General features: G+C 40.7%; 1 protein-coding gene across 19 annotated transcripts in view; it reads left to right on the top strand.

Annotated features, from left to right (window-relative positions):
- lrrfip1a (leucine rich repeat (in FLII) interacting protein 1a) overlaps nucleotides 1-20,259 on the top strand; it is a 48,320-nt gene that overhangs the window by 14,165 nt on the left and 13,896 nt on the right. For 6 of the 19 annotated variants that reach the window (XM_080902987.1, XM_080902990.1, XM_080902995.1 and 3 more), the window contains 14 exons: nucleotides 5,536-5,622; nucleotides 11,345-11,362; nucleotides 11,506-11,577; nucleotides 14,005-14,046; nucleotides 14,466-14,516; nucleotides 14,715-14,750; nucleotides 15,590-15,649; nucleotides 15,732-15,773; nucleotides 15,874-15,927; nucleotides 17,226-17,285; nucleotides 18,640-18,723; nucleotides 18,903-18,947; nucleotides 19,286-19,348; nucleotides 19,966-20,043. In XM_080902987.1, coding sequence (XP_080759113.1) covers nucleotides 5,536-5,622; nucleotides 11,345-11,362; nucleotides 11,506-11,577; nucleotides 14,005-14,046; nucleotides 14,466-14,516; nucleotides 14,715-14,750; nucleotides 15,590-15,649; nucleotides 15,732-15,773; nucleotides 15,874-15,927; nucleotides 17,226-17,285; nucleotides 18,640-18,723; nucleotides 18,903-18,947; nucleotides 19,286-19,348; nucleotides 19,966-20,043 — 792 coding nt within the window. The remainder of the gene's footprint in view (nucleotides 1-5,535; nucleotides 5,623-11,344; nucleotides 11,363-11,505; nucleotides 11,578-14,004; nucleotides 14,047-14,465; nucleotides 14,517-14,714; nucleotides 14,751-15,589; nucleotides 15,650-15,731; nucleotides 15,774-15,873; nucleotides 15,928-17,225; nucleotides 17,286-18,639; nucleotides 18,724-18,902; nucleotides 18,948-19,285; nucleotides 19,349-19,965; nucleotides 20,044-20,259) is intronic. The other 13 variants (XM_080902988.1, XM_080902992.1, XM_080902991.1 and 10 more) reach the window with 12 other exon arrangements.

The following is a 20,259-nucleotide window of genomic DNA, read 5'->3' as shown; positions in this document are numbered from 1 at the left end:
GTTTTAATAGCAGTCATCCCTTTCTGACCATTAGAAAGAATTAAAACTTGATGGCAAGTTAAGTATTTTTTGTTTTGGTGCTGTAGTTCTTCATGGTCTGTACTTTTCCTCTGTGAGCACATGTGGAATCGTCTGCTGAGCTCATCAGGTTTGGAAACAACGGCTCGATTTGTCCATTTGTGACGTCCGTTGAGTTGACTCATGTCTATGGCTTCATAGTAAGCTGAACTTTTTTCCAGCCACTCCCTTTTAGGCAACATCTGAGGCTTATAAGGTTCTGCAAAGAGGAAATAAACTTTTTTTGGTACACTTAGTCATCACCCTCACCGTACAATGAGCGAACTGTGTGTGAATCCACCTAATGATCCCTTCTCATTTTAAACACAGTCAAACAGAAATCAGAGTTATTTCTGTGCTCTCTTTGTGGAGCCTGTCAGCACTCGTGGTCATTAGAATAACCACCCAACTTTGGCTGCTGAAGACGGGCATGCAGGGCGTGGGAATCCAGCTTGCTGGAGACAATCAGACTAGGTTGGCATTCGGCTCTTGAGGACTTGGTGCCCCGAGAGGCTGTCAGGAGACTCAAGGGATCAAGTTGACAGAAGCCAGAACTATAAATTTGACCTCTCTAGGTACTTAAGTAACATATTATTATGATTAAAATGGAATAAAAAAAACAAACTCTGCAACTTAGAGCTAGAAGGAGGCTATATAATCTTCCTTTACGCAGTATGTCTTAATGAACCTTCATTAAACTAGGGGGTGAATCATTGTTTTGGTTTGGGGGTTTTTGCAGCTACGATTGTGGCTTCTAATGATTGTGAAACTATGATTATGGGAATAAAATTATTATTATTTTGCATTAATTTTCTCTCCAAATCTCTCATTTGGTCTTACACAATAAATTGCGCTCATCAATTAAGGAAAGATGATGAAAATACTGTGTGTGAACTGTCATCTCTTTTTCAACCCAAATTATTCTATTTATTTTCCATTTGAAATGTATTTAAAGTTTGAGGGTTTATAACAAAACAAACAAAACAAAGTTAAATCCATAATGCTTGTTAAGGTGATGAATAGCTACATTAAATGTCTGAGATTGCCATAATTGACCAAAATAGTAATTTATGATTTTTCCACTGTGAAGTATTCCCACTTAAACTTGTGTATTTTTTTCTTCTGTCGCATCTCCAAATCACTATAGAGCATCCCAGTTTTGCACTGAACTAGCTCACTGTCTCTCAGGAGGGCAGACAGCCCATTGACATCATGCTGAATTAGAACAGTTTGATAGAACCAGAGTCCATGTAGGTCGGTATAAATAGCCTTAGAGGAGGAAAGAGAAAGGAGGTATGAGTGTGTCTTTTGGCCTAGTTATGTGCATCTTTTTGACTGGAGGCTGATGCAGCATACACTCGCATGGAAAGATGACCCAGTCTGTTACAGCTGCTCGCATCATGTTGGATTACTTTAACTGAAAGCTGGTACCCCGTTTAACTGTTTATTTTAACTTCAGCTTTTGCTTTTTTTGTGTGTCTTGAGTTAAGCTGTTGTGTGCTTAAGTACTGCACTCTATGGCCATACAGTAAAAGGAAGGCAGTAATGTGGTCATGATGAAATAATTCACACCTCTTAGTGTTGTGAAGGGCGGGTGTTTGAAAGGCGGGTTCCTTTAAGCAGTTTGTGTCTGAAATTTGACTTTCAAAGTTTTAAAACTGAACAAGAAGATGAAAGAAGGTCTCTTACCTCATCCTGAAATGAGTGAATTTTTTGTTTTTCCATATGAAATTAATAATTCCCGAGCTTCCCAAGCTAGGCGAACACCTCAAGCATAATACACTCATTTGTCCTAAAACATATCACAAATCCCGGGAGTATAAACCATTTTAGACATAGGATTGATAACCTTTAATATAAATTAATCAAAGAAATAGACTACAAGTTGGAATTGAATGAAAGTGGATAGTGGATGTTCATATTAAGCATGACCAGAGTTTCCAGTAATGAAGATGAATGCCAGTAATGACCATGAGCCTAAAGCTTAGCCCTCAGACTCAGTTTTAAACAATTTTTCCTTCTCTTGTCTCTGTATGATGTCATGGAGGGGATACCCCTAAATATGAGCACAAAGGTCTGACTGTGAGCACAGAAGCCCCACCCACCTGCTGTGCAACATTTTAAGATATGTAACCAATCAGAAGAAAATGTATTTAACGTGAGGGAGGAGCTAAAATGACTCATTTCAAATAGAACTGTGAATCATGCAAAACTACTTGAGTAGAGTCAGAAAAACGAAATTTGCAGACTGAAATTAAATGAAAGAGACACTTCAACCAGTGCCGATACTGATTTCATCCCTTCATCACACCATCTTTTAATATTTAGCCAGTGCAAATATGAGTGTGATACAGCAAACAAACATGTGACCTGTTATATGTAGTTTTCCCAGCTGGCCTGTAATTAAAGGCACCAGTAAAATAAATTGGTCTACACAATAGATGCTGACTGCAAGGCAACCTTTGTGACTTGACGGGAAAGTCTAATGCAGTATGCAATTGTTCACATTTTTCTGACACTTATTGAACTGAATTGTGTTGCATTGTGTACAGCACTATGTGCCCACCCATAAAAATATTTCCAGCGATTCATGCTCCCTAATCTGCCTGTTGCAGGTCTGTTTTGCTCTTGTCTTTGATCTGAATTAAGTTGGTGGTTGAACTATTGAACAACCTCACTGACAGAGTGGATAAAAAGCACTTCACCCCAGAGCCTGCTGTTTGATGGAGCAACTGTGTACCAATGATAATGGAAGTTTTTAAGTGCTGTATTTATGCTGCTCGAGGTCAGACAGACTAATGCCATGTTACTCTTCTGCCACCTCTAATTTCATGGAAGAGAAAATGTCTAAGAGGGAGTTTATGTGTGCATACATAGTGTAGATGGATTTGTGTCTTAAAGCTTTTGGTAGAAATGCAAAGAGTCCCAAGGACAGTGAGCATTGACTTGGAGGAAATGGCACTTATGCAGGCAGTGAGTGCAGCACAGAGTCAATATAGACTCCTGCATCATCATTTTTAGGAGCCTTTCAAAAAATTCTTTATAATTAAGGCGTTTTGTTTTGGGCTTTTTTATCATTATTTAACAATGTTTAGTTATTTGGCAAGACCTACTCGGGACAATTCTTTTGAGTTGGAAGTTCCTGGAATGCATTATGGTGACATGGCTCGCATTCATGTGCAGGAGGTGCTCGGCAAATAGACACAGTTCACTGCAGGGCAAAACGCATCTCTACTGAGGCAGCGACCAGCCTGCTGTTCAGATATTTCAATCCTCTGTTGCCTGGTTCCATACCTCCAAGACATCTTAAGAGCAGATTCAAGCAGATGGTTGCTGTGTGAGTCATTCTGTACACTTCCTAGCTCATAACTTCTATCAAGCAGCCATAGCATCACGGGGATCTACACGCTAAAAAAGCAGGCTTTAAGTAAGTCATGAATGCTCACAGCACTTCAGTTAGTTGTAGTTCATATTTTCACCTGCAGCTTTGCTGATCAAGTCAGCTTTAAATCCAGATGTTTGCTCGTATAATGACAGCTGTCAAAAACGGCTTATTGGTGAACCAGCGGCATCCATGACCCAGCATGTATAACAAACAGATGCCAGTTTCAGTTTCTGTAATATAACTACAGCTTTACTGTGGAGGAAGCCTGGGAGGAACTGCTGTGTGTCTGTTTTTGGTGAGCTTCACCACATCACCACACCTCGCAAATGCTGCAGTCAGTTTAGTGTTTTATTAGTTTTGAGATTAATAAATGTCTAAATGTTGTACAAGGTTTCCTGCAGAAAGCACTCACACTGAATTTTTCTTTTCCCCCTCAAGTGTGCACTTTAAAGTTGTTTAAATAATGCAACAAACAGAATTAAACGCTGAATCATAAAATAGTCAAGTGACATAAGTGGAAGTTTTGCCCACTCATCACTTCCCAAATGAGACTCTGTGTCATGGCAAGGCATCAAAGACACATGAACTTTAACCTGGACAATTTCAGAATGATACAGGAATATAAAAACCTGGATAATAAAGCAGGATAGTAACAAAGCGAGCGTGCAAGTGTTGCTGACGGCATGAACACAAGCTGAATAAAAGTGACTGAATAAAGTTTGCTCAGCAAGCACTGCTGATACGCAGCGAACATGCTGACATACAGACCAAATGCTGTTCTTTCTTTTAATGTACATATTCAGAGAGCATCTTCTCTTCTTTGTGCAAAGGAGAGGAAATTGTTAAAACTAAAAAGTGAAAACAATGGACTAAGTGATGCAGTTTGAGCGTGAACATGAGTAGAGACCTGCAGAGATGTTGCGTAAAGCTTTAATATCCCTGAGGGGCCGTTTGCTTTATATACTCTAGTCCAACAGATTACAGAAATACAGTACAAGCTCCTGCTGTCAGAGGGAAAGGGCCACGATTGGTTTAAAGAAGCAGCATATGGAAGAAATTACTCTGTGTCTATTATTGGTGCCTTCAGGGAGCTCAAACCTTTGCCCTGATGGAAGCATCTGGAGAACAACATGTAAAGGATGCTGGGGGCCAAAACAATGATCTGTGCCTTTGATAAGATCCTCATTTCATCTCATACAGAGGCTGAAGTTTGCTAACGGTAGCGCAGGAATCTAGCTTGACAGTTTGCTCCCATTTTAAGACTGAGATGAATGTGCTTCTGTTATCTGCGGTGCAGAACGTCAGTGTTGTTGATGACAACACAGATTTGGCCAAGCTTGTTTGTATCCCCTGGTGAAGCTTTTTAATGAATGCAGACACGTGTATGTGAGTCCTGAGCTGAACTTTGTTGATAGCGTGCATGTGTGTGATCGTGCTTTCTTCTGAAACCAACTCTGTATTTAGTGTTTTCCTGTTACTCAGTCATGGTGACTGACATTGGGGAAATGCATTAGTGCAGCGGTATGAGCTGTTACAGTTACCCCGCCTAGAGGCTGCAGCCGTGTAGTGTCTACCACAAGTTAGAGGAAGGAAATGCTTACACACACGCACACTGTAACACACACACACTTGCAGCACACACTCTGAGAGAGAGATCCTTTTAAGGGAAAGACCCTGCTCTCGCCTGAGTGCTGAGTGGAGCAGAGGCAAGTCTTTCAAATGTACGGGGGCCTAGGAGTCTCACTAGATTGTCTGCTTCTAAATAAAGTCCATGAGATCTGTTCAGAGTTTAAATGATTCTTGATGTCCTGTGTTTGTTCACTGCTTTATTGACTGGTTTTTAGGGGCTGGTAGTGTCCCCCTGTGATATTAATCTTCAACTGTGTGACTGTTTTTATTTCTGTTTCCCAACAATGTGTCACAAAGTTCCCAAACTAACTCTGTCAAGGAACTGGAGCTCTGTTCACATTTGTGTTGACAATTTATAGATGTATAGATGTGTGTGAGTTGGACTAAGTCTGCTGCTATCTAACTTCTCCTTTTTTAATTTTCTCTCTCTGTGTTTTTATTCCCCCCCCCCTTTCCATCCCAAGGCCGAGGCCAGGCTGGCAGCAAAGAGGGCAGCCAGGGCAGAGGCCAGAGAGATCCGCATGAAGGAGCTGGAGCGACAACAGAAAGAGGTATACAAGTCAAAATACCCCATGACATGTGACACACGATATGGCATAATACAAAACTTCATGTTAGGACAGATATGCAAGATTTTACATCTGTAAGAGTTTAATATTTCATGCTGAATCTAAACAGCGGAGCACTGATGGAGTTAAACAAGTATTTCTGCTGTCTGCCAAATGGCTAACACTGTTCTGAAAAACAAAAGGATTTAAGCAGACTTGTTGTTACTAGACACTTGGTTTTGTTTGGACCGAAAGCATTTCCGGTCAGCTCTGCTTTCTGCTCTTAAGCTGACTCTTTGATCCTGTGGGTCAAAGGTCAGAGGAACTGTGACTGCAGCACTTAGGAGCACTGCTGTCGAGATCCAAGCAATCCTTGCCGTTCATAGAAAGAACATTCCTGTGGATTTGATTTGGATTGATGTAAAAATGTAGTTTAGACACTGACTTTTGATTGACTTTTTTAAAATTCCTTCATTAAAAAAACCTCCAACATCTATAGATGATGTTGTTCAACACACTGAATTTATGAGTTGATTCGAACCATAGAACCATATAATTAAGATGGACGTAACAAGCAGGAAGTCACTCATTAATCTTTGGGCTCCCATTCTGTAGCCTCTAGCTGAGCATGTTAGCAATCTTGGCCTTTTGAAACCAGATAAGGGTGGGCTCTAAGGAGTCAACCCCTGCTGGACATGTTAAAGAATCCAGCTTTAAGGCTTTCGGAAAGGGAAATTACATCTATTATTTATGTACTAAAACAGTGCCCCCACCTATACACAAACATCTCGTAACAAACTAATTCCTTAGTTACAAGGTTTCTAGGTTGGCTAAATATCCAACAGCTGATACTGAGGTTAAATAACCATAGCAAACGAGGAAGTCCTCCAAAGTTCTCACTAATTACTCTTTCAACAAAACCTTTTAAAGTTAATCTCATCCCACGCTGATACAGATATTGACACATGGAAAGTTTTTGAGTAACATAAAATTAGAGCTTTTTCTTCAGACACCACGGAGCACATTTCCTGTTAATTAACCGTCACATGTAAAGGGCTTCTTCCAAAACAATCACAACAGTAATTTGCATTATCTGTTATAAACTGTACACCTTTGAAAGGTCAGAAAGTCTAACCTGCAGAGTTGGTTGTTATTGCATTTCTATTTTTGTGGCTTTGTCTCTTTGGTTAGCTAAATACAGTACATAGTGTAACACTGACATAACTTATTCCAGATATTAGTAGCCCCGTAATGTGATGCACTACCTTCCTGGGAAGTAAGCAGTGAATTAAATCTTTGTTTTTTTATTTAACATGTCCATTTTTACCAATGTGTTGTGGAAAACTTGTACATGTCTCGCAAAAAGAACAAAGAACCCCATAAATCTCTGTACTGGACCCTCGGCAGCTCCAGTGTCGGTGCTGGCGTCCGTGCTGTGTTCTGAGTTGTGTTGAATCAGGTGCAGCGCTGAAAGGTGTTTGGATGTGAGCTCAGTGCTGTTACATGAGTTTTTCTTTCTTTGGTTGAGCACCTCTGATCTGAACCACGGGGAGTCTCGCTTTTCCGAGCTCACTATTATTAGTCAGTAGTAATCCTGAACACATAAACAGACTACAGACTGCCTAGCACCTGTGGAAACTCAACTCAAAAGTTGCTCAGTTTCTGTGTGAAGGGATTTTTTTATTTGTTTGTTTTAAAAAAGCAGAAGAATAAATGACAGTGAAATAATTGTCTGCTGTGGCAGACGTCAGTCACAGTTTCTGTACTGTTGAAGCATATTTCTGGAAATTCAGTCGATAAACTTTATTTCCTGTGCTGCTTGCGCACACGGACATGGAATCTCTGGGGGTGTTCTGGCTTTCTCGCACTGTGACGTTAGCAGACACCCCTTTGGATTCTGTGGGTTTCAGGCTGGAGCCACAGATGCTGCATCAGATTGAGATGTGGGGAGGTTGAAAGCTTCTTAGCTACTTTGCTACATCCCTCGAGCAGTTTTTGTGGGTGCATCGTACTGCAGATGGAGGCTGCTGCCATCAACTCCTGCAGTCACTGAGTGCTGTGTTTGCTCCGAAACAATAAGTGCCTTCATAATTTCAAGTGACTGTCAACATTAAACTTTGTGTGACCAGAGTTCACTGTGATTTTAGTAGACAACATGCATGTGCTTTCGCAGCTTCAGCAACCACCACATTAAAAGAAAAATTCCATAAACCTTTTAGGCAAACAGACACAGAGCAAAATGAGTGCCAGTTTAGCTCACTGGTTGCGCAGGCACCCATACATGCCTTATGGCCTGGGTTACTGTGAAGCCCCCCCTTGTGCAACCCAAACACCTTTGACCCCTCAGGGTATAAACACAGAACCTCATAACCACAACGTTAGCAGCAGATCCTTCAGTTTCATCCATGTCACAGACACTTGGATACCGATCAGCACCGTGGGCTTTTTGGTCACGGAACCATTCCTGGGCTGTGTTTTCAGTGTGGCTGAGGGTGTTATTACACTGTAGGAGACACTCAATGGCACAGACTGGTGGCCTCAGTAATGGTTAGGTGGGACAGCATCCATATTAATACCAGGTCACTGCATTATACTGAGACAGTCCGATGTATGTTATTCACAGAAATTAGTATTTTACATCAAGCTGAACCTTTTATGGCTCGTCAATATGGAATGCCTATTTTTAAAAGATATTTTTAAGATTATTAGTAATTATAATATTAATTTATTGTTATTTCACCAATCAAAACACAGGTGTCAAGCCTGAACAATAATCTTCTGCATGTACGCACACACACACACACACATCGGTCACATATGCCAGATTAGTGGTCACTGGCAAGCTGAGTGTGTGTGTTTGTGTGTCCTTTAAACCTTTTAGCCGAGTTCTAAAGTAGCTCAGCAGGTTGTGCTCTGTGGTCCAGCCTGCAGTGGAGCAGTCGTTGTTGTTATTGTTGTTGTTGCCGTATCGTGGACGCCAGCGATGGGTTGCTGTGCTCTCGGCCACCTTCTGGATTTATGGATGTTTCCTCATACGCTGAAGACAGAAATTAGGAGTGGATTATTAGCAGAAGCTTTGCAGCATTAAACGCGAGGGGAAATTCAAACCTTGGTTGCTCCGAGTGCTCTGAGCTCAAATCTCAGCGTTCTGTCATACCATCAGCCTGCCTTCATGACTGGTCATGGTGTTACCTGTTGACCGCTGAGGGATGCGACCTTTCCTGGTTTCCTGAGGGCAGCAGGACGGCCGGGCGGCGGCTTACCAGAGGGGGGCTGAGGGCTGCCCTCACCAGGCGCCCAAAAACCCCTCCAATTAAGAAGGTGCGCTCGGTGAGTCAAAGGGGACCGGTGCTGGCATGTAGGCTGATTGTGTAACTCGGTTGATGAATGGGATTATGACGGTGCCTGGCTCTCTTGCTAATAGGCTGTCCAGACACGTAATAAGAGATAAGTAAGCAAACGAGATCCCTCCAGTCACTTCCTAATCTGATTAGACTGGACACTGGTCATTTTTGTGCAATATTACGCTCTTTGGAGTTCAACTCAAAATCAAATTCTCTTTAACTAGATTGTAGTATTGTGATTGCTTTGATCTTGAAGCAAGATCAAAGTTCACAAGGTCAGAAGCATCTGAGGTTCTAACAGAGGAAGTTTCTGGAAGATGTGTGCAGAACATTAGAGCTGTGACTCTGCAACGATATGAATTATAGCGATATTTATAAATAAATCTGACCTTTATAACTCACTTTCACCTTCTTGAAGTTTAGTATGACTTTCCTGAGTCGACAGCATATCTGTGAGGTTATCGTTGTGGAGACGTGGCTTTCCATTTCAGGTTAATTATAGATTAGGTGAGGGCAAGAGGCCGTTCTCCATTGATCACCTAAAAGTGCTGCTGCTACTACAGCGATGCAGCGGGCAGAGCGGTCATCTGCAAATCACTTTGTGATGACCAGAACTGCAAAAGTGGCCAATCCATTTATTGGGCAAGTATACAAGGGAGACAGTGGTAGTAAATCTGGATTAAAGCACTGGGGTAGAAAGTACGTCATTGAGGGTGGGGTGTGTTTTTAGTGTGTCCTGCTGTCAGCAGAGTTTTTGAAACAAACTCAAAAAGGCAGTGTGTAGGGTTGTTTTAAATTTAACAGGCAATGTGTTGGTCTCACTGGTGAAGGAACGTATGTGGGAGATTTTAGGAAATCTGATTGCAGTCTTTCCGTTTTGTCCCGTCACGTTAACATCAGCAAAACACTCAAAGAATGAAGGAAATTGGAGGCTGCAGAGATCTTTATTTTACTTTAAAAGTTTGCCAGCACAGAACATCTCGAATAACAACCACTACCAAAATAAATAAAGCCAAGGTTAATTGTATTTATCGGAATAGTCAAACAACCTTAATTTTCCGTAATTTCCTCAAACATTCCAAATTTCAGATGGCAACACCCCCAAGTGACGCAGCACATCGACCACAGGAAACACTAAGAGGGTCTCAGCCTGGCTGGTTTGATTTGATCTCTTTAGTCTGCTTTTGATAAAATAATAACAATAATAAAAAAGGTAACACTTATAGCAAAGGGTTAGGAGCACAGGTTCCTGGACCCCAGAGGGTTTTAGGGGTTTTTGTTTGTTTGTTTGTTTGTTTTTGGACATTTTGTACAAGCTGCTGATATATTTTCATTTTTCGTCACCCAAAATTACAATGACTGGGTCTCCACACTGTACTGTGTGGTCTCAAGAGCTCTGCTGATGATGTCCAAGCAAATGTGCAAACAAACAATTTTGCACTAAGAAAGAATTAACAACCAAATATCTTTTAAAATCTGGAAGGTAATTTCAGGGGGATTGTTTTGTTTGTTTTTTTACATCAGCAGACTTTTTTTCAATAGACAAGCATCATCTTCATCATCATCTAAGGCAACCTTCAGCTTCCTGAGGGGAAAAACATCAAGTAGCTTGGAAAAGCAGTGAGCTTCAGCTGCAGCATTTTGGTGACAACATAAAACACACATACTCCTTGTTTTATCTGTGCATATTAAACAAGCAGAGTGTAACTGAAATGGTGACCTTTCACCTGGTTCACTGTTTCCCTTTTGTTTCTTCTCTTTATTCTGAGATGAGTCAAGATGCAGCTCAGGGCTGCATCTTTAATTTTACTGCATATGCATTATGTCTACACAAGCATAACGTTTATTGTCCTAGGTGTCAAATCTACTTAACCTAACAGGACAGCTTGAGATGTTTTGTAGAGTTACCCAGGAGCTTATTTTTTTATGGGTTTTTTTTGTTTGTTTTTTTTATTTGGAGAACCACCTTGTGGTTGTGGTTCTGGAAGCCCTCTGTACCAGGATCTCTCGAGGTCACGTGGTTTTCTCTGCTATGTAGTCGTGGTTACACAGACTATGTGAAAGTGACATTGTGGCACTGGCACAGCTTTCCGTCACTGATACCAACGTTACAGGAGCATGGGAAAATGCTGTGAAAGTGCGTCTCACAGGTAGTTAAATCTCGGGTGAACTTGTGTTCTTGGGTCAGTTCCTGCTGTGCAGCGGGGTTCTTCACATACCTGAGCCTCGTGCTCTTTTTCCTGCATGCTGTTTTGCTTTTCGCTTTCCAGTGTTTCAGTTTTTTTCCATCACTTATCTTTTTTTATGTTGATTTAATTAAATCTTTCCTGTTTGTTTTTTTCGCTCTTTCTCCTCTGTCGCTGTTCGGTGTTGCTGCTTAGATCTTTCAGGTGCAGAAGGTAGGTTTACTCTTCCTCATTTCTACTTCGCACATTTTTGGATTTAATTTGATCATCCTCGATGTGTGCTTCAGATCGCACCCTAGAAAAAGATGGAACAACTTACCTGTTTTATCTTGCCCTCGTTTCTTGCCTCTCCCTAGAAATACTATGGCTTGAACACCAAATTAGATGACCGCGTGGACAACAAATGGGGAGATATTGAACAATGGATGGTAGAGTTACTGTGCTGTGATAACAACACTAACAGATCTGCATGTATTTTGACTTTTCCATGTGCCCAGTCTGTGTTTGAATTCTCAGTCATTCCTGTTGAGCCTTTAAAAAAAAAAAAAAAAAAAAGATTATAAGGAATCAAAGCTTGAACATTAATGATAATCCACTTATTAAAAAAGCAGGGTGACCATCTGGCTTTGAATCGGCATGACCATCTGCCCCGCTGATGCGAGACTGCATGGGATTTACTGCGTTGAATTCACTTACTCAGTATGACTGTGCAGATTATTTAAAGGGTTTGGCACAGCAATCACACTCTGTGTGTAGGAGTAACTGTTGACTAATTGTGATGTGTAATTTTAGGTTGTGATGAGAATTTATGCAACGGTTTATTGCCAGCAGTATCATAATGTTTCAGTTTGAACAGTGTTGGCATGTGGCGAAAATTGCATGAGTGTCAGCTGGATTACTGTTTGACAGCTGTGGATTTAAAGTGTGCATGGATGAGCCTCTGTGAGCTTCCTTTTACCCAGGTTGTGTCACTGTGTCAGTGGCCATGTTTACATGTGTCAAATTAGAGCTTCACTGTTTACATTGACCCTAACTGAGCTGATCTGATCCTAATGTACGTTTGCATCATGTGTCAAGCATTTAAACAGAATAAATCATTTTGGAATTGTCCAACTTTCTGGGAATAGTAGAAATAGTAGTTGTGATTGCTGTAAACAAACACCGCTCTCTGGATGTCTCCTTTTTTATCGTCACCTTGCTGCATCGTATGGGTTTCAGTTTCTCCCTTCTCTCACATTTGTCACTTTTTGAATGCACCTACATTATGTTCACTAAATGGTAACAGACATGCGCAGTAAGGATAATTTCACTTTGAACATCGGAAGTAGGGGAGTTTCTGGCAAAGAATTTCTTAGTCGACTAAACAAGAAAAAGAAATTAGTCTAAAACTAAGACTCGAGATATCAAATTAAATTTGAGGATTGTTTAATGGTCAATGTCAAAAACTGTCTAAACAACAGCCATTGAAACTGTTAATTAATCTGTTCAATACTGAATCTTACTTTAAACTCTGCTTAATCGGGTGGCACCTTGCATTATGTGCATTATGAACATTGCATGTTATGCTCCACACAATGAAGAAGTTTAAAAAAACAAAAAAAAAAAACACTTAAAATAAATATTTTATGATATTAAATATGATGTCAAAATGTTTTACTAAAAAGTTGTTCATATATTACTAAAATATGACAAATTAATGTTTGAAAAAACTACTAAAGAAAACATTGTGATTGAAAAGAATAATAATAATATTAACACAAAGATCAGGTCCTATATTAACAGACTTACATTTTTCTACAACTATGTCGAGGCTGCAGCTCTATATAGTAGCAAATGGCTGTAGAAATGTAAACAATTAGCAATTAGCAACAATTACTGGACTAGTCGACTTATCGAGAACATTCCTGACTGGAAAAAGTGTTTACATGCACACCTCTCTGATTAAGGATTGGTGTAACCTACCTGTATCTAGGTAGGTTAAGCTACGAAGGTGTGTGATTGGGTCAAAATCTTCCAGTTGGTGTGTTTAGGTGAAGCATTTCTATTCCAGTCAGGTTTTTTAACTGGTTACTTGTGTCCATGTAAACATGGCTGTTGTCTTGGTATAAAATATGCATCGTTTGCATTGTACCAATAGATTCGGGTAATAAAGATGATGGAGTTTGGATAGTGTTTAATCACATCTGAACCCAAATATTGTGATTTGTTTACTAGAATAAAGAGGGTTTTTTTTAAATTACTTTTTTATTTATTTGGCATAATGTCTAAATTCCAGAGAAAAAACAAAAGGGAGGCACTATTTTGTGGTGCTGTTCAGCCCTGAGGAAGAACCACTTAAGCTGACCATTCCAATGCACATTTTTTCTTTGTAGACTCCAAATTGAGCCAATAAAAACATAAAGAAATCTGCTCAAATAATCAGCAATGGACTAATAGATATGTTCTAATCCACATCTTAACGCAGTTAAAAGGTGAAAACAGCAGTGCAGTTAAATCTAATTTATCACCTGGCAAATACAAATTGCATGACAGATTCCCTTTGCTTTAAATTAACTATCAGTTCTTCAGCAAGTACGCAAAATGTATTTATATAGCACTTTTCACAGATAAAAAATTTAGTGTGATAAAAAATAAAATAAAACATAACAATGTAAAGCAACACAATAAATGACTTTGATCTCTTTGTGGTGTTTAAATGTTTATCTGTCCTGGACTCTTCAAAACACATTTAAACGCTCAAATGACACTTTCCTCTTTGGTCGTCTGTCCTGTTGATGTTTGACATCTCTCTCCTACCTTTCTACCCCCTCCATCCCTTCTCTCCTCCATCATCACCCCTCCCCTCCCTTATTCAGGAAGACAGTGAGAGGTACTCACGTCCTTCACGGATTCACATGGTTTGTAGTCCTCTCTCTCTGTTTCCACCTCTTCATGCTTTAACTCCGTAATCTGTTGTCTTTTACCATGAAAATGTCAGTGCCGGACAAACACAGCACAGAGTAACTAAATTAGAAGTTATATGCGGCTTTGTGTTGGTCGATCCAGCAGCATGTTTTCATGACACTTGAATCAGGCTCATACTTTAGGCAGCTCTCTGTTTTTATTCATCTGAGTAGAGCGCTGAAGGAAGCAGTGGTGAAGTTTAGATGAGGTTTGTTTCTGTCTTTAGGGTCACACCGAAAGCTGACTTGGAACCATGTGTGTTTGCAGCTCGAGGCCTCCTGTCAGAATCTCATGTTTGGAGTGTTTGCAGATGTAAGCCATTGCATTCTCCGAACCCTAACCATCCATTTCACTCTCTCGCCCTCTCACGCAGCTCTCAGACGACGATGAGCGGATGTCAGTGGGAAGCCGAGGCAGCGCCAGGGTCAGTATCACAAACAGCTCATGTAATTTTAAAAAACAAAAAAAAACAAAGCCTCCTTTATTCTTCTCCTATCAGTTATTCTCTTTGCATTTTCATTCACAAAAACCGACCCTCTCCTCTGGAGACAGAGTGTCAGTGCTGGATAACTTGGCAAGCTGGTGTTAGTGTGACATGATGATGTTGTGTATTTTTGCACAGTCGGATCTTGATGCAGTTGGAGCTTATGGTGGAGGGGTAAGAGCTGACAGTGTCTGAACACGAGATGGATGAATTTGAACTGCTTTTCCCAGAGATATGTTGTGAATTGTTTGCTTTGACTAACAGTTGGTTTGCAAGTTCCTGCAGTAACTCAAATAATAGTAATACAAAGCATGTTTGTGTGCCAGACATTTAAGTTATAACACACAGATTAGGTCTTATTGTCTGTTCTCATTATCCATCTGCCTATTTCTTTACTTTATGATCAGATGTTTGAGTAAACCTGTGCACGATGTCGCAAATGATGCATAAACCCTTTTAAAAAGATGTAACATCGAGGGCGTTGTAGGCCTCCTCTACGCCAAGCAGCTGGAGCTGAAGCTTGTTAAGCCTCTAAGCCTTGTAAAACTGCCAAAATATTTAAACTCCACGGCAATTCCCTGGAAGGCTTTTTAGCATTATCAATCACTAACCTCCCAAAGCAATTTCCAGAGTTGCTCATTGAGTTCTTGTTTGTGCTGTTGTAGAGGAACTTTGATTACCTTGGAATCTGTTGAGGAGCCATCCTTCTCCAACCAAAACAAACTCTGCACTATTTTAGGCTGTAGTGCAGCTTGTTCCTGTGCTTCGTAATTGTGGAAAAATTCTTCTTACTAATCATTCTGCCAGACATGCAAGATCCCGGATATTTGGCTCAGTCATTTTATTGGCTGAATCAGTTTTTTATTGTGCCACTAATCGCTGTGTGTTCAGTGTGGAGAGTCATTTGTGCATGAACATTCGGTAGGCAGCTCGGTTTGCTTCTGCACTCTCAAACCTGTCGTCCAAACGGCTCTGTGTTATACTTCTCTGCTCTGCTTCTCTTCACTCTCAAGGGCTCCTCCTCACATAAGAAGTCAAAGAAAAAGAAGAAACATAAGCACAAAGACAGAGATGTATGTAAAAGCTCAAACTGCTGCACACATGGCACAAACAGAGTTGGTATCTGTGTGTTTCATTCTGGTTCTTGATTCGCAGAGAAACGGCTGTGATGACGAATACAGCGTCATATCTGACAGGGTCAGTAGCTGTGTGTCAAACTGATTAAAGCATTCAAGCTGATGTGGGGGGGGGGGAAGGTTTATGCAGCATCTGCTCACAACTTTCCTCTTTCTGTCAGAGCTCAAGACTCAGTGATGAAAGCAGAGTGTCTCGCTCCAGGCTAGACCTCACGGTGCGTGCTGTCCATCTCTGATCCATGCCGCCAAACAGCCTTACGCTGGAACAATATGAGAGATCTGCTTTTGCTTATGGCTTGATGAGCCAGCTACACCTGCCGCGTGTTAAAACTTGTTTGTTGACAAAAAATGCAGAGGCAGATTGAGCTGATAACAATAGGTTGTAAAGCAGGATGTCACATGTTGCCACAAGGCAGGAAAGTATTTTAGTCATTTTAATGGTCTTTGCAAACTGCAAAAAGTCTTTGCAAACTGCAGTCAGAAAGAGAAAAACATTTAAATTTGTCTGATCTACGTGTGCGCTTCGGGACAATTTCCAGCGCTGTGGCAGGTTGTAGATTAGAAATTGTCCAAATTTAACCTCATTTACATGTGTTTGAGTGTCAAACTGACCTGACCCTCGTGTCACTGCTGTGGGAGGACTGATCATGACCCAGAGGCATTGCAACAGGAGCACAACTGCAAGCATACCAGTGTTTTGTTCAGACCAGCACAGCTTTCACTCACAATCCACCCTTCACTTCAGATTTGGCTCTTCCCAGCTTGGTGAAAATCAACTTAAATGGGGTTGCTTTTTGGACATCCTCAAAAAATGAAAGCTTCATACAGGTGGTTAGAAAAGGGCTTACAGAAACAAAGCAGCTGTACTCAATGGAGAAGGTGAATTTTTTTAGTAACACCTTGTAAATAGAGTTACTTCTAATATTGCTTCTAATAACTTTATTTGTCTTTGAAAACTCCTTTGAAGATTACTGTTAGTGGTCAACTATTACAGAAAGGTAGGCAGTAACAAGCCTAAGATAAAAACCTGAACTAAAACATGACAAACAGGGTGTAACATTTGTGAAACCAACACTGAAATTGTCATTTGGATGTCCCGTGTGGAGCTGCTGATCTTGAGCGTGTGTAAGCCGTGAAGATCGTTCGGATAGTGAATTAACTGGAAGAGCATTCAAATAATGGAAGTTATTTTTTGTTCACGATTGAATGATTAGACCAGTAACAATAAGATTTCCTTCCTCATTTTTTTTTGTTATTCATCCCCCTGAAAAATAACAAAACACAAATTAGGAGCTCTTATGACTTTAATTAAAAAGCTGAAATATAAACACTATTATACTGTACTGTCTCATTTTTGTGTCTGTTTGGCCACATTTGTATGGGACATGTTAGCTTTCCTTTAAACATGACAGTTATTTGCTTTACTTTGAACACTGCATGCGTTGGTGATGATGTGAGTTCAGATTTTGCTGGACAGTGTTTGATGGTATCACCTGTGTCTCCCGCTTCTCAGAGCTCCAGACTGAGCGATGACAGCCGGCTGTCTCGTGTCTCCCGATCAGACCTGCAGCTGGTGCGTGGCTCTGCACGCCGTCCACTCGCTGTCCGAAGTTATGACTAATAACCAAAGTAGCCGCTGACGGTTTAGTCTGTTTATTTTAACTGAAATATTTGTGTAGTGTGTGTGGTCTAACAAGTTCTATTACTCGCTGGTGCATGGTTAGATGTTACTGAACTTGCTGATGTGGTGTTGAAGCCTCGGCAGCTGTCTGCCTTTGAATTTAAAAGAAGCTTCAAACACGACTGACATTTTTCCTGCAAAGAGTGGTTATACTGTGCAAAACTCTTGAGTCATCCTTCTTGTTTGTGTTTCATGTTTCTTGGAAAATAGTTGCAGGAATCTATAATCTAAAATTTATAAAGTAACAACGGCTTGTTTTACTTTCAACAAGCTTGAAATTTAGTATTTGTTGTAACCACTTTTATTCTTCAACACAGCCTGAACTCTTCCCGTCCAGGTTTCCTCTAATTTCTTTGAATAGTCTGCAGGAATAGTTCTCCAGGCTTCTTGAAGGGCATTCAAAGCTCTTCTTTGGATGTTTTAGCCTTTGTGTTCTGGTCTCTGTCAAGGTGATCCCCTACTGCTTCAATAATGTTGAGGTCTGGGCTCTCAGGAGACCAATCCATCACTGATAGTGCTCCACTATGTGTTTTTCTATTCAGCTATGCTTTTACTGCATTGGCAGTGTGTTTGCGATCATTGTTGTACTGAAATCGAAATCTGTTTCATGTTAAATTTGGATTCATCATTTGATTACAGATCATCAGCCTTTTCTCACTGTTTCTCTTCATTAAGAAAGGCTTCTTGAGAGCCACTGAGGCATTTTCTGATGAGGCTTCACTGAACATAATGTGTTTTTTGTGACAGGCTGCTAAGAGTGCCTAAATATACAATTTAAAACGGGCTCTTTGCTAAGTTGTCTGTTATATGTAGACACAACTGGTTCATCTGTTGAGTTAGGTGTCTTTTTAATGCTTGAATAATAATAGGTCAGTCATTAATGGCTTAACGAACAGGCACAAGGACTGGACTGAAAATGAAAGGAAAAAAGCAGCCAATAACTTCTGAAAAGAGAAGATTATCAGAAAACCTGAAGAACTTTAAAAATATAAGAATGCCTGGTTCTTCAAAAATATGAAGAAGGCTCAAGACTTTTGCACAGTACCGTAGTTTACATTGGTACCAAAGTGAAGTCAGGAAGGAATACCCTTAATTTTGTGTGTGTGTGTGTGTGTGTGTGTGTGTACTGCTGCACTCTTTTAAATGCTGCTTCAACAAACAGCTGTGTGACCTTCTGAACCTCCTATCAGTTTTTCTCTCGTCTCCCTCTTATCTCTGCTCATCACTCTCGCTCTCCTCATTTCAGGCCTCTTACGCTTCTTCTGACTTGTACAGCCTCAATGGTCTGTCCTCTTCCAGAAACCCAGGCTCAGCTTTCAATGGTTACCAGGTCTGTATGCAGACAAAAGCCAGACCATCAGAAAGACACACGCACTTACCCCCCAAAAAAACAGTTTTCTGCTGCTTCATGATCGCGGGAGCAGGACAGCAGAGCTTAAAGTTAAATGTTTATTCATTTATTTCTCATGCAAGCATCATTGTTCCTTCCTTCTTCATCCCTTCTTGCAGTTCTACAGGTCACTCAGTCAGTACAGCCAGGAGCTTTATCGTAGGGTTGGTTCATTTCCAGCTCACCTTTTTCACCGCTACACCTCCCACTCACCTTCGACCTGCACTTCTCCACACCAGCATGTGCAACTGCATCTGAGTTTGTTGATCTCAACAGCAAAATATTTCAGTTAAAGGCTTCCTCACAGAGCACAGTTTGAATCAGGCACTGAAGGCAGCGGTCATTTTTTTTTTTTTTTTTTTAATCCACTGAGCAAAATATAGAAATATAGAAACCTTACAGTCTGCTCACACTGCTGAGGTGTGACCCTGAGCTGACCCTGTGTGTGTGTGTGTGTGTGTGTGTGTGTGTGTGTGGGTGTGGGTGTGTGTGTGATGTCCAGAGCTCCTTATATGAAGACAGTCTGTGCAGTGGGTCGCGGCGAGTCATCAGCGCCGGCTCTCATGTAAGATGTTGCTGGAATTGTGGCGTTATTTGGTGTGTGGTGGTGTGTTCAGTTTGATGTGTGTTTAAATTAACTTGCATGTGCCAATATGGTCTGGATGGATGTTTCTAATGGTTACCTGAAAGGAGAGTGAATCCGGGTGAGCCAGTGGATGTAAATCATCTGCAATTGGGCAAATGATCTGCTTTTTAAAAGGATTCGTGTATATGGCATGGGTATCATCTTCTTGTTTATGGGCAGTAGTAATTAATAGGAAGTCACACACACAACATGCATTTATAGTTTTTTATAGAGAAGGGCATGCATGAATTAGCACAACTCAGATCTTAACAACAAATTGGACACAGACAAGAGTAGGAGGTACAAACAAGTGCAGTGAAGCAGCATTAACAACACATTTTGATTTAGTTTTAGAGACTTTTACCTAAAACATAGTTTAGTTTAGTCATCATTTAGGATGTACGTTTTTTCTGCTGCATAAGAGATGTTGAATATGGTAAAGCATGGTAAAGCTGAAGTAACAAAGAAGGGTAGATGCATGTTATGTACTAAAGGCACCATGTGAGTGTGTGCATGGTAGTTGGTGACAGAAACATGACGACGTTTTCTCTCTGCAGCCTGTAGAGTACACTAGTTATCGCAGCTCCGGCTCCAGAACCTCCAGCAGGGCCGGGTCAGCCCGTACCAGCCCAGTGGTGAGCCTCTCCTCCTCAGACACGCGTCTCCTCATCCTGGAGTTTGAAAGGATTTAGGCTGCATGCCATGTGGACATAACATTAAATGACAAGATGCTTTCATTGACCCATCGTGCATTTAGACTGAAACATTTAGCTCACGATTCACTGTTTGGAGGATTTGTTCACTCAAAGTGTGTTCAGACAGACATAGAAATATTCACCCCTTACAATCCT

The sequence above is a fragment of the Rhamphochromis sp. 'chilingali' genome, assembly GCF_963969265.1.
Source record: "Rhamphochromis sp. 'chilingali' genome assembly, chromosome: 14".
Classification (NCBI taxonomy): domain Eukaryota; kingdom Metazoa; phylum Chordata; class Actinopteri; order Cichliformes; family Cichlidae; genus Rhamphochromis; species Rhamphochromis sp. 'chilingali'.
This window is presented reverse-complemented; position numbering and strand designations above follow the sequence as displayed.